Raw genomic sequence first — 14,192 nt, forward strand, 5'->3', positions numbered from 1 at the left:
AAAGTATTTTTGAAAACAACCCTATGATAAAGCTTAAGATGTTTCCCTCAGAGACATTAATACCATCTTAATCAGCCTCAGTCAGAATGAAATGGCCTCCTGCCGTTTCTCCTGCCCTCTTTCTCCTCCCTGTGGCTTCATAGATACCTGCTTTAAATCTAGGCCAGTGCCAGCCCTTCTATCTCCCGACCAGCTTGGGTATAATGGTAAAGAGGATTGGAGTTCTCTGCACTGGGCTAATCTTTGCCACTAACTAGATTCGAGCAGCAGTAAGTGGCTCCTTTTCCCTTCAGCCGCACCAGCCAGTCTCCATCAAAGCAGCCACCAGGAATGCGTCCTGACAGGTCGCGAGGAGGAGGAGGAGGAGGAGGAGGAGGAGGAGGAGGAGGAGGGCTGCCCTGTGTTTTGGCCCACAACAAAGTGAAAGGTTAAAAACAGATTACATCCAAAACAATAGGCTTTTTTGTTTTCATGGCATTGCTGTTCATATGGAAAAGAGCCACAGTGTTGGAAATCCCTCCGTTTGTACATCCTTAGTGTAAAGGATTATAACAAGGCTGGTGTTTTATTTTATGTTTTTTTTATGAGATGTCCTGCACATGTTGTAACAGCATGTGTATCCAAGAGTGGAGCTGCTACTACTACTACTACTCCTACTCGTACTACTACTACTCAAAGCTGTTCAGTTTCTTTGTTGTGTCAGGTGCGCGTGTCAGTTAAAAGACCACTTTATTCAAGATGGTGCTTGTGTTGACAGTAAAAGACAGTTGGGGTTTTGTCCCCCTGGCCCTTACTTAACTTGGCTTTCCTCACAACAAGCACTGGTTATTTTAACATTGACTAATTGAACAAGCACATCATTGTTTTCTGTTGAATAGCGGGTTGTTGTCCTGTTTGGTGCACACGGCTTTCAACATGCACATTTGACTAAGGATATTTGCACAGGCTAAAGCTAACAATAACTAGTTTAGAATGAATGCATGCTTTAGAAACTTGCAAAGTAAAATGTCTAATGTTTAAAGCTACTGTTAAACTACCGACACACAAAACACAAATTAACTTGGATAGCCATTGTAAGCACATCACCACCAGCTAATCCTCTTGCAAATGTAACGAGATTTCACATCAAATCCTTAACAATGGACTTTTTAAACCTATTCAAAACCAATAACATATGAGAGAAGAAGAGTATGAAATATATATATATTTTTTTAAATAAACACATTTCAGAAAGGGTCTAAAGTAGAAATTTACTGATCCAGCTCTTTTGCTGCCAATACTACCAATGCAAAGTAATGTGTGAGTGAAAAAGTTGGTCCTCTTTTCTCCATTGTGAGATAAATAAACTACATTTAGTTTATTGATTGCAAACAAGATGTTATCAATTATGTTATCAATCTATTAATAAACTGAATAGACTTTTCTACGCTAAATATATGACCAGCTCACAACAACTCACATAAATTGATCTGACCATCATTACAACTTGTGCATGACAATAATGGATCAGTTATTCTTTTACAGCATTTCATAAAGTAACATACAAACACAATACAATCCACCCTTGGTTGGTTGCTTTTAGCTTTTACATGCAGCCGCTAGCTTTAGCATATTGTTGCTAGCCGCAGAATTTTGCGCGTCTATCAAAAATACGTTTGCGGAGGTTAAAACTGACATCGATTGAATTCTCCAGGTTCTAAGCTTCACATATAGCATACCCATATTCACTTAGATTTAGTTGTGGAAATTGTGTTTTTTAACATGGTGAGACTCTAAACTGGTATTGGTTCATTATCAGATTATAGTAGCCGATACCCAATATCGTATTTTTTCAGGTATCGGATCAGTGTATCCCTTGTTGATTTTATATTTGCATATGTTTAAAGGGGCTAGATAAAGGTGGTAGTTTTATACTCATTACTGCCACCTCAGGTCTTGCGTGTAACTGCAGCTTCTATATTAAGCTTCTGCATGACGGCATTTCAGACCCGAAGTAACTACTTTTTGAGTGACAGTGCAGGATTTTAGAGGCAGTTGTAGTGAACAGGTCTGAGCTCATTCTACACATTAGGACATTGCTGGAACATGTAGCGGGAGGAAAATACATAGTTTTAACATTTTTAAACTCTGTATAGTCCCTTTTTAAATAAAGGTTTGTAGAGGACATTTTGTTTCCGTATGACTCCAAATCCAGGCATGTCCCACAAAAGCTGTCAAAGCGTACACACGTGGACTAAAGTTATTTTTAAGTAACTTTTTAAAAACTTCTGTATCATCATGGTATCATCCTCCCTCCACTGTATCTTCCCTTATTCTGCTCCTGTCGGAATCTTATGTAAGCACTCGTTTTGACATTTTCTCTGCCGTCATGCTTCGCTGAGTAGAAGCTGGCTGTTTGCGTTGGATGCAGCTGTGGCCTCATACACACACACACACACAGGGCCAGGAGGACTTTTAATATGGGCCAAGGAAGTGTTGGAAGTCTTTATATCTCCTCTGGCCAGGCGCGGCTCATACTCGCAGTATCAGCGCAACAATCAGAGCCACTCCCATGTTTGAATAGAGCAGCAGATGTGGGCAAAATGATCAATGGTTTTCTGCTGTCATCCATTCCTCACAGAAATGAAGACGTTTGCGTCTGGTTTTGTCATTAAGTGCTAAAGGGGTCATGTTTTTTAGTTGTTACTAGTTAGTTTCAAGAATTAGCATGCCTTTGAAACAGGGATTGCAAACTTCAGTAGAATTTGCTCGGGTTTTTGCATTCAAGCTTGGTTCAAGACCCTGTACCTTTTTATTCAAGTAGTGGAATAAAAATAGTTATGACTTTTTGTTCATTGTAAAAGCTGGCAATACCTCTGCAATGTGCATCTAATTATAAAGCATTTTAGCATTGTGAGCTAGCAGGCTAGTTGTTGCTTACATTACCAAAGACAGTTGCTCTCCCCGACAGTTGTGAAATGTTATAAACTTTGGCCAATTGTGACATTAAGATTTGTTTGTAATTGAAAATATCAGGTAGGCAAAACCCCTAAAAAGTATAAAACTAAAAATATCCACCAACGTTACTCATCTGTTCCTCATATCACAGGTAGATCTTATTTTTGCCATTTGTGCATGGCTATGGACACGTTCACCATGTTAAAACCCTTGTAACCCTACCCTTTAAAATCACATGTGAATCTCCATGTGTGCGGGCCAGTGCCAACAAACAGGAGCCGGGGGTGTGCTCTGAAGTGACCAGTCACATTCCTCCCACAGAAACATGTTTGTGTTTCCTTTAAGACCGAAACTGGATACTTTGCTCTGTTCTTGGTCATTTACTAACTTCACAACCGTGTCCCGAATGACTGACCGTTTGCAATGACTGATACAGCTCTGAGGGGAGGATGGAGAAGGGGTCAAGGCCGAATGATTGATCGCGAATGAATCAGAACCTCCAGTTTGAGCATTATTTTTAAATTCAGCATTTTCCATTCAAACACTCTCTGCCAAACGACTGAACACCCGGTCTCCGTGGGGTTCAATGATGCTTAAGTCACACATCTGACAAAACCGTGTAGGAAGGTCAGGATTCAGCAACTAATGACTGAGATCAGCCAACACCCTGAGCTTCCTGAATGACCAGTTTATTCTATCAATGTATTTCTTCCCCGATTCCTGCATGACAATGCCAGGGTTCAGTGGGCTCACATTGTGAGAGTGGTTCATTTTCACACATGAATTGGCCGCCACAGAGTCCAGATCTTAACCAGATCTCTAACGATGCCACAGTGACTGCTTCTGCGGTAATCAAAGCTCAAAGGCGCTCCAACAAAGGATCAGAGTGTGAACTTTATTTTTTCTTTTTTTTTGTGTGCGATGACTTTTTTTTGGTAAGGCAGTGTTTTTCCATAATCTCTTCCATAGTAGTATATTCCTTCAAAAATCCTTCCATCAGGCATGAATTAATCTCATAAAATGTGTCCATACAACCCTCTGGATAATTGGAACTGTCCAGAGATTGCCCAACAAGAAATTCAAGTTTGTCATGTTGACATTAAAAAGTCGTTTTGTAACACATCTCTTCTATTTTTGGCTTTTGTTCTTGATTATGAAATGTTAAACCAGGAAGTTAATGGATTTTTTTTTCTCCTTACTGTAATGCAATATCTTTCAGCATAGGATTGTAAGGATCGCCACGAGCATTTGCCTCTCGTGTATAGTCTTTACGTCGTGTTATATATAAAACAATGGTCCGTACAAGTCTAACTCATTGTCTTTGTCTTCACAGTCGAGCAAAGAGGACAAACTTTCGAGCCGTATCCAGAGCATGCTTGGCAACTACGACGAGATGAAAGAACCCATCGGCGCAGATACTATCCCCAAACTCTCCAAAGCCTCCAACAGTTCGTCTTCCTCCGAGGACAAGTCCGGATCGGGCCTTTTCGGGCCGGACCAGCGCGGCGGCACCGGGACAGGCGGCAGCGGCGGCCAGGGCAAATGGACTCCAGTCGGGCCCGCTGTTGTCGGCTCTTCCTCCCAATCTCAGAAACGCTCAGGACTGCCGGGCGGGCACAGCGGCCAGCGGAGCGGCAATAGCGGCAGTAGCAGCAGCAGTAGTAGCCAAAGACACGGCGCGGAAGTGCGGGAGAAGAAATCCAGCAAGCACAGTAGCGCGTCTGAACATTCGAAAACGCACACGTCGAGTCCCGCTAAAGGGAGTTTAAGTTCTTCAAGTAGGAGCTCCATATCCACAGAGCAGCACCACAGCAAGGACCGCTACAGGCCCAAGTCTCCACGGGACAGGGAGGCCAACTGGGACTCTCCGTCCAGGTGAGCATGCCAGGATTCAATTGTTCCCAAGTCAAATTTCCATTGAAAAACAGCTTGCCATGAACTATTGTGGGCAAGCGAATGAACATAATGAAGTATTACAAACACATGTTGCTTTTGCAAATGTTCACACTACATACACTATTTGAAGTTGGGAATTGTAAAGCACTTAAAGCATTATTACTTCATTTTCATTTTTCCAGGGTCCACACCTTCCCCAGCGGGCAGCACTCGAGCCAGTCCTTCCCCTTGTCGCACTTGTCCAAGCCGGGGTCCATGCCCATCCAGAAGCCCACGGCGTACGTGAGGCCCATGGACGGACAGGAGACGGCCGAGGCCAAGAGCTCCCACCCAGCCGAGAGCTACAGCACAGCGCCCCCCCAAAGCAGCACCATGGGAGAGATGAAGTCCAACGGCAAGGCGGCACTGTCCAAACTCAAGATCCCGTCGCAGCCCGTGGAGGTAAGGGTGGGTGTGCCTTTTCCATATTTTCATAATTACAAGTAGAGAAATAGTACAAGTAGAGCAAATCATTTGAGCTTGTGCACTTGGTGATTTATTCTACAAATATTTATGTTTACGGTCTGCTATTTTAGCCTTAGGATCAGCCAAACTTGAACATATGTATTTACTTCAAATCTCCTTTTTTTTTAAATCCTACTTGCCCTATCTTTAATTCAAAATATTGTCTCTTTTTCACTTTTTTTTTTTAAGCACAGTTGTAATTTGATAAATGAAAAGCAGATTAACATCTACAAAGAGGATTGTCAAAGCATTTTTACTTCTTACACTAAACGATCTGTCCGTCTTGTGCAGGGTTCCAGTGACCCCAACTGTGTGGATGAGATTCTGAAGGTGCGTTAATAATAACTTACGGATATTATTAGCTATAGCATTATTGTGTGTCGCGTCATTTTCCACCATCGTGATAAAAAAATTTGAATCGTCTGCATTTTGTTTTTTTTCCAGGAAATGACTCAGTCGTGGCCTCCCCCGTTGACGGCCATCCACACGCCATGCAAAACCGAGCCATCAAAATTTCCTTTCCCCATAGGAAAGGTCAGTGACGTTTTTTCAGTCAGACTAGATTAAGGGATGTACTTTTAGCCCCGTTGTGTTCGTGCCCATTGTGGACGGATTATGACATATTATTTTCTCCCAATGGTATCAAAGTGGTCACATTATTCCAAAACAATTAGAAGGACTTTTACTCATTAGATTATTGCTGCAGGTTTGAGAAATAATCCTTAGTAAAGCATGACCAGGTTTCATATTTTTGGATTATGTCAAACAACCTTTTCTTAACCCCCGCCTTAACCAAGTAGCTTATAGTTTACAGCCTCATTTGAAAGCTAAGACCTACAAAACTGATCTAGAAGGATCTTTTTCCACGCATTATTGCCGCATTTTTGTCAAATTCTTCCTTGTTTTTTCGTCACTTTATCATCCCTTTTTCATACATTTTTCATACATTATTCTTCATTTTTTAATCAATTTTTCATACATTTTTCATACATTTTTCATACATTTTTCTTCATTTTTTAAAATCAATTTTTCATCAATTTTTCATCAATTTTTTATCACTATTTCCTCATTTTTTCGTCACTTTGTCATCACTTTTTTGTCACTCCTTAATCACTTTTTGGTCACATTTTCATCCATTTTTTGACACTTTTTTTTATCACTTTTTTTCATCCGTTTTTGTCACTTTTTTAATCACTTTTTCATCCATTTTATGGCACTTTATAATCACTTTTTTGTCACTTTATCATAATTGTATTGTCACTTTTTCATCACTTTTTCCTCACATTCATGAAAAAGTGACCAAAAAGCCTCAGAGATTAATCTCCCTTCTTGGATAGAATTCAAGTCAAAAAACCAAATGTATGACATTAACTGTTGTTTCTTTTATGTTTAGGATTCTCACCCATACCCAAGTGGTCCCAGTGAGTACATTTGAATAATGATATATTGTTAAATAAGATACAGAAAAGTAATTAAAAAAAATTCCTGTGTTCCATTTCAGAGCGTTCCTCCAAAAGCTCTAGTAGCCATCAGTCCAAAGCCTCTGAAGAACCAACGTAAGTCTTTGTACATTTTGTGGTTTTATCCATGCAGATATACAAATTTATCTGACGTCAAAGCCACTGGATCTACGACCACATTGATTTGAATGCGTGCTAAGAAAACGTATGTAAAGCAATTATGGAGTTTTGCGTTACGCCTCATTTCCCTGCTCCATACTTCATTCTCAATCCAAATGCTTGATTCCGGCCGGTGTCAGTTGACGTACACGTACTGTTAATATCGTGTTTGGTTAGTTATTTGTTTACCAAATTGGACACATAGTCGGATACATCTTGGGCAAAACGCATGGCTCGCCAGACAAAGCTCTGGGGAACCCGCCCAATTTGAATAAAGGATGACCTGCCCAGAGCGTTCAACATGTGACGATCTTGTTTCAGGCCGTTGGAAGAGGACCTGAGACTCAGCAGCAGTGAGGACAGTGATGTGGAGGAATCGGGGAAAAATGCTTCGAGGAACACATCAGCAAGGTAGGATTTCGAGATGAACCGGTTCACGCTTACAGTAGCCCACTTTACAAGACCTATCATTCTGCACCGTAGCTTTGGCTGATGCCTTGTTCTTGTTTCCAGCAATAACAGTGAGGTGACGGGGCCGTCGAGGGATGACTCGAGCAGTCACAGCGGCTCCGAGACCAGCTCTGGTTCAGACAGCGAGAGCGAGAGCAGCAGCACAGACAGCGAGGCCAACGAACAACCGCGACCTGCTTCACCAGAGGTACAATAAGGATCTAGCTGTTCTTTTTTACTACATTCAGGGGTTAGTTTTCTGCACAGTATTGGCATGGTGACAGAATGAAATTGGAATGACACCGAAAAGTATAATAACATGGTAACTGCATCGACATATACCTAATTTGTGTCATGGTAATAGTCATGCTTAAACCTTAACCGAATATCAATTACCAGGAAACATTTGAGGTAGTTTCATATTATTAGTTATATGAAAACAAGCAGAAAAGTACTTCTAATTAAGTACTTAACAAAGAAACCTGTTGCTTATGTTAGCTCATCTTTCGCATGGAGTTTGACAGCGAGCTAACTTGTTTAGCGACATATTCCACTGGGACAACTCTACAGCTGTCTCTACACACAAGAGAGGCATCGCGGCGCACAGCGGCCATGTGCCTGAGACTGCTTTGAGGTGCTGGGTTATTAAATTAGGTTGATTCCACAGTCATTTACAAAGCTAGCTGCTTAGCATTGAGCTAGAGCAGTGTTAGCGTCACAGCTGAGGGAGTGAACGTAACTGTGTCCTGACAGAATTTACCGATCTATTTTAGATGCAGACTTTTTGCTGTAGTCCACATAAGCATGTGAAATGTATCTCGGTGTCCTCAGCAGAGAATGTGTGAGGTATAGGGACGTGATTATATGTATTACAAGTGCAGAAAACATGTCACATAAAAGCAGTGTCTTCAAATGAACATTTTTCTGCAGGATCATTACTATCTGTGCCCAAGAGCCAGTTCTCCCCAATAAAACACATTTCTGATGTAAAGAGCCCAAACTCCAGCAGTGACAGTGCCTGTATCAAAGAAAGTTACTGCAAAAGCAGTGGAGAAATGCGAAAATACTAACAAGCATTCCCTGGAAGGTAAAAAGCCCGCCCCCCTCACTGGAGGCGGGGCCAAGGCCGTGTGTGGGAGGGGCAGAGTAGCAGAGCTGACTAACATCACATTTTCTGGTGACAAAATAACATCTTTCGAGCCAACCACACACGGCAGCCGTGATATTCAAGTGCTGTAGATGTTTTAACATAGAGGTGCTTTTTGGGCACAAAGACAGTTAGTTATATATAAATATTGTGCCCGAGACATGTAGACAACACTAAAAGTAGATTTGGGGGTTAGTTACTCTTTAAGGAAAAACATCTCAATACATTAGTACTGGCTGCTCACTTTTCGTTTGCCTTTTTTTTCTTCTCGTAACTCCTTCTGTCTTGTCTCAGCCTGAACAACAAGGAGCAAACAAGTGGCAGCTGGACAACTGGTTCAAGAAGACCAAGCAGTGCTCCCCAGCCTCTCCTGTGGACACTAACAATGCTCCCACAAAGTGCAAGAAGGAGGGTAGGGACACCAGTTCGGGACGGAACTACAGCAGCCAGGGGGGCAGCTCCAAAGACTCGTCTGCCCCGACGCCGAGCAGGGAGTCCCGGGCACCACAGAAGGGAGCTGAGGGGGGCAGGGGCAGGCAGAAATCCCCAGCACAGAGTGAAGGTAACGATGTTATTGATGGATTGACTTGTATATGTTGCAAGATGTTTGTAAATATTACCTCAATATCAACTTCTCCATTTTCTTTTTACCCGTGGCATGTTGCATGTGTTAGGTGGAACAAACAGTCGGAAAGTCACTGGAAAGAAGCAACCTAAGAAGTCTGAAAAACCCCCGGTGGTGGAAGAACCCAAAGGAGGTTTAAGAGTAGAAAGCGAGCCTACTCCCGGGGTCCCCTTACGGCCCAAAGCAGCTACTAAAGGCTCCCGAAAACCCAGCATCAAAAAGGAACCGAAAGCTTCTCCCAGACCCACCGCGTCCAGCACTGCGGAGAAAAAGCCCAAACCTAAAGCACCTGTGAAAAAGCCCCGAAAAACAGACTCTTCCTCCTCGGACTCTGAGGAAAATGAGAGCATCCCGTCTTCGTCCCAGACGCCCAAATACACGGAGAGCATCAGGACGCCGGTCTGCGTGTTTTCTCCCATGGAGGACAAGGAGCTGCTGTCGCCCCTCAGTGACCCGGAGGAGAGGTACCCGTCCCGGACGTCCCAGCAGCAGGTCCTACTGGTCAAGATAGGTCAGTATGTTTTCAGCATCAACACACTAAAAATGTCAGAAACTGTTATATAGGGCAGCTGCATTACATATTGGATTATATAAATGATTTAGAAATATTCCCAATCAAGTGGTCCTCGTGATTAGTTAACTATTTAAGTAATTTGTTGCTGCTCGATTGATGAATGGACAAACGTATAGAAGGAAGCATCAAACTGTCATCACTGATTCTCCACAGATTTGAGTTTGTTGTCGCGAATCCCGGGACGGCCGTACAAGGAGCCCGCGGACATAAAGGTAGAGCGAGAAGACGGCCTGGAACGGGACACAAAAGACATCAGTCGGCACGGCTCGGAGAAGACCTCCAGCAAAGGCAAAAGGAAACACAAGGTAACAGGAACTCCCAACAATGAATTGAAATATGTGTATATGTGTAGAATAAGTCTTATAACTTTGGCTTTTATGGTCGGATTTCAGACGGAAGAAGATGGCACTAAACCAGTCAGTAAAAGGCGGAAACCGGAGGACAAGCCGGCCTCTCATCACAAGGGCAGTAGTGAAGAGTAAGCACAACTTGTTCTTATTAGCTATTTAACCAGAACAAAGGTAACACAACAAGATCTAAGTTAGTTGTCCCTAGTTTGACATTTTCGGATATGATCTTATCCTGGGTACAGGTTGTGACATTACTTTCCAACATAATATTGCCTCCCCCTCTCACTCTGAACTGTTCTGTCTTAAAAACATGGGCCAAAAACAGTCCTTTAAAAGAACGTATTGTCATAATTGATTCCAAAACAATTTCACTACTGCATGAAGCAAGTTGAGGTTCAGAATTAGTAAAACGTATTTTTTTGCCGTTGTTTTATTTTTCTAAGCTGCCATGAAGTTAATGAGTGGTTATATCTGTAGTGACGTTTGCCGTCTGACGCTGGTGGTTTGTCAAATGCGTCATGTACCACTGGAGAAGGCAACACTCAAGCCCTTGTTTTGAAGGAAAATGGGAGGACCTTTAGGTCATGGGCAGAGCTAAATCGTTTTAATTGCAGTGCAGTCAATGTGATAAATATGCGGGAGCTTTAGAATCGACAGCTTCCTCTTAAATGAAAAAAACAAACAAAAAAAAGCTCTTGTAGAGACATATGTAGTAAAACAAAGTTCCCCTGGTTTGGTTCAGCATCGTGTTCCTTGGACTAATTTATGACATCATCAATCAACCATTTTTTTGGCCCTAACTTTGCGTGTCCCGCCAGCTCCCGGAGGCTGCTGGAGAAGAAAGAGGAGCCCGTCCCGTCTCCGTCTCTGTCCGGGCCGCAGCGGACGCCCAAAGCGGAGCACCCGAGCCGAAAGAGGACCGTGAGCCAGTCCTCGACCTCGCTCTCCAGCGGGACGGGCAGCGGCAAAGAGGGCGGCCACGGCAACAAGACCGGTTCCGCCTCCAAACACCGCAAAGGAGAGGACAAGGGGCGGAGCGCACGGGACGGCAAGGTTAGTACGAGTGCCGCTAATGCAGTAATTTTACTTTGGCGTGAGTGCATGCCAAGCCTCGGGGATAGTGTGGCAATGTTTCATCATGTTGAGCATCTGTGCCTTTTGTTTCTCTTGGGGAGCTTGAGTCATAAACAGGAACAGTTTACTTTAGTCAGGCAAACGAGGCGCTGTGGGGGAACACCGTTGTCTTTGTGCGAAATGGCAAAGTCAGTACTTTGCATGTAGCTAATGCACAGTTCATCGTAATGAAGCTAGATGGAGAATTCCTGGATGACTGAGAGGCTCCACAAACATGCTTAGTTTAGTTCAGCGAGCTTTGTCAAGTCTGCAACATGTAAAGCACATGCAGAGAAAGAAAACTGCATTACTTTCAAACCCTTGGTAAAGTAATAGTTTAACCAATATCAATATATATATTTGTGCACATTAGGGGGCAGCAGAGGGAAGAGATCAGCTTCCTGACAGCCTGTTGTGATGTTTTTCAGTCAGTTGGACGTGGCACAGATCGAGGCTCCACAGTCTCCTTCCTGATGGAGGGACTGAAGAGAAAACCTCTAAATAAATCACATACATGAAATTACTTGCTTGGTTTTTACTGTCAATAATTTGCCCGAAAACTATACTGTGTGTTTTCAAGATGCAAAAACAATGTATTTGCCGACACTTATTAAAGAAGTTGACTTTGTGTAAACTGTGGAAGTTTTCATAAAAGCGGTCATCTCATGTTTTTTAGTTTAGTTTATTTGTTGTGTTTGAGTGGAGTTTTCAAAACATACTGTGGCACATAGTAGATTTGCACTTTTGAAGCATAAACATGGCCGCCTGAGTCTGCTAACATTGTTGATCTCCATGTTCCGTCTGGCACAATAATGTCTGTAAAATCCAAATGACATCAACATACTCGGCCATATCCCTGTAGAAAATCGATTCTTATGTTGGTTGTAGAGAATAAAAGCTGTCTGCCTACGTCTGTACTGTTGATGTCCAGTTTCCATCCAGCACAAAAAAAAAAAAAATATCTCTCCCTCCAGACTCCTCCGCCTCCTTCCCGGTTTTATCTGTCACGTCAGACGCCAGGCCCCTTCTTCCCCTAAAACTCTGTCCCTCTCGTTTTCCGTCTCCGCAGGATAAGTCCTCCAAAGGTGGCGATAACCAGCTGGCCGTGCCCCCGCTCCCCTCCGATAGCTCCAAAAACACGCGCTCCAAGCTGGTGTTCGAAGACAGGTAAGAGCGGCACAGAAGAACCTCTTTAACGGGGTGAGAAGGAGCAGAGAAGAGGGCAACGTGGGGTTACCTTTCATACACAGAGCTAGCAGTTTAAAATATGATTTGGCATTTCAAAAAATAGCACTTTTCTTATTGGATACAGGCAGAATCATGTTTGGTTTCGTGCACCGTAGTTTTCCTGAGGCCAACAAAATCTCCATAAAATCTCCATGTTAGCCTCCAAACCTGTTTTTATAGTATAATTATTCTTACCTTTTTTTCGCACAGGGTCCATTCTGCTGATCACTACTTACAAGAGGCCAAGAAACTCAAACACAACGCAGATGCACTGGTAAAAGCAATCATATTTTTCCGTCCAACACACACGGTGCATCCATCCCTCTCAGCTTTATTTCACCGCACGTACTTTGTCTTTTCCCGTAGCTGGACCGGTTCGAGAAGGCGGTGTACTACTTGGACGCGGTGGTGTCTTTTATCGAATGTGGCAATGCTCTGGAGAAGAGCGCTCAGGAGGCCAAATCCCCCTTCCCCATGTACGCCGAGACCGTGGAGCTCATCAAGTACGGGCACATTTCTTTTTTTTTTTTTACGATCGCAGCAAAAAAAAAACACAGCGGTTACATCATCTGCTGCTATGTCCCGAAGCCTTTTTCTTTTCGTTTTTTTCTTTCCTCCATAAATAATCCCAAACCTTCTCCTCTCTACCCACAGATACACTATGAAGTTAAAAAGCTACATGGCCCCAGACGCTACTTCAGCCGACAAGAGGCTAGCAGTGCATTGGTGAGTCGGGTTGTTGGCTTGTGCACCAATAAGGTACAGCATTACAAGCATATGGAAGAGAAATGATACGCATGTACAGTGGGAGGAAACTGTATGTGAATTTCTCTCATTTCTGCCTACACTGGTCATAAAATATGGTCTGATCTTTATTAAAATCACAAGAATTAATAAACAGTGTCTGCTTTAACTCACGCCATCCAAACAATTACATGTTACCATGTTTTTAATGGCCATAACATGTAAACATTCACAGGACAGCGAGGAATAAGTAAGTGAACCTTTGCATTCAATAGCTGCTTTTTTTGGCAGCAATAACTTAATCGAGATGTTTCCTGTAGGTGCAGATTAGACGACGATCAGGATGAATCTTGGACCATCTCTTTAGAAAAACTTCTGCGGTTCAGCGAGATTCCTTGGTTCACTTACTTATTCCACGCTGTCCTGTGAATCTTTTCATGTTGTGGCCATTTAAAATATGATAAAATGTAAATGTTTGGGTGATATCAGATATCTGATTTTAATAAAGATAAGATCAGACCGCATTTTATGACCAATTTAGGCAGAAAAAAAGTAAAACTATACTTTCATTGTTCATTTTCACTCTTACCGCTGCTTTGAGCTGATCTCGATACTTTTCTCTGCCTCCAGCCTTCGATGCCAGTCTCTCCTCTACCTACGGTTATTCAAACTGAGAAAAGACAGTGCGCTCAAATACTCCAAAACACTCACAGAACACTTAAAGGTGACACTTTTTTTTTTCTTCTTCTGTCAAATACAGCCAATGATTAACCGGTTTGTTGGTTTGTTTCTCTGTGTGACCTGTGGATGTGTTGTTCCCTTGACAGAACTCACTGAGTAACACCCAGGCGCCCTCTCCTGGAATGGGGAAGTAAGTCATCCTTGAATCATGCTTCTCTTGTGTGCGTGCGATTTAGTTACTGATACGCCAATCTCTGAAGAAGGCAAATTAGAAAAAAGACATTTTGAAATATCGGTTATATGAGATACACATCAATGGAAAGTA

General features: G+C 42.7%; 1 protein-coding gene across 4 annotated transcripts in view; it reads left to right on the forward strand.

Annotated features, from left to right (window-relative positions):
- The window catches only part of aff4 (AF4/FMR2 family, member 4), a 35,222-nt gene that overhangs the window by 19,733 nt on the left and 1,297 nt on the right, over positions 1 to 14,192 (forward strand). For 3 of the 4 annotated variants that reach the window (XM_079566258.1, XM_079566257.1, XM_079566255.1), the window contains 19 exons: positions 4,271 to 4,812; positions 5,016 to 5,280; positions 5,629 to 5,667; positions 5,782 to 5,871; positions 6,731 to 6,758; positions 6,839 to 6,893; positions 7,278 to 7,367; positions 7,470 to 7,614; positions 8,848 to 9,115; positions 9,228 to 9,689; positions 9,906 to 10,057; positions 10,145 to 10,230; positions 10,921 to 11,155; positions 12,285 to 12,382; positions 12,653 to 12,716; positions 12,809 to 12,945; positions 13,097 to 13,168; positions 13,817 to 13,910; positions 14,014 to 14,057. In XM_079566258.1, the coding sequence (XP_079422384.1) occupies positions 4,271 to 4,812; positions 5,016 to 5,280; positions 5,629 to 5,667; positions 5,782 to 5,871; positions 6,731 to 6,758; positions 6,839 to 6,893; positions 7,278 to 7,367; positions 7,470 to 7,614; positions 8,848 to 9,115; positions 9,228 to 9,689; positions 9,906 to 10,057; positions 10,145 to 10,230; positions 10,921 to 11,155; positions 12,285 to 12,382; positions 12,653 to 12,716; positions 12,809 to 12,945; positions 13,097 to 13,168; positions 13,817 to 13,910; positions 14,014 to 14,057 (2,966 nt within the window). The remainder of the gene's footprint in view (positions 1 to 4,270; positions 4,813 to 5,015; positions 5,281 to 5,628; positions 5,668 to 5,781; positions 5,872 to 6,730; positions 6,759 to 6,838; positions 6,894 to 7,277; positions 7,368 to 7,469; positions 7,615 to 8,847; positions 9,116 to 9,227; positions 9,690 to 9,905; positions 10,058 to 10,144; positions 10,231 to 10,920; positions 11,156 to 12,284; positions 12,383 to 12,652; positions 12,717 to 12,808; positions 12,946 to 13,096; positions 13,169 to 13,816; positions 13,911 to 14,013; positions 14,058 to 14,192) is intronic. The other variant, XM_079566256.1, reaches the window with a different exon arrangement.

This window comes from Gobius niger, assembly GCF_951799975.1.
Source record: "Gobius niger genome assembly, chromosome: 11".
NCBI classification, from domain to species: Eukaryota; Metazoa; Chordata; class Actinopteri; order Gobiiformes; family Gobiidae; genus Gobius; species Gobius niger.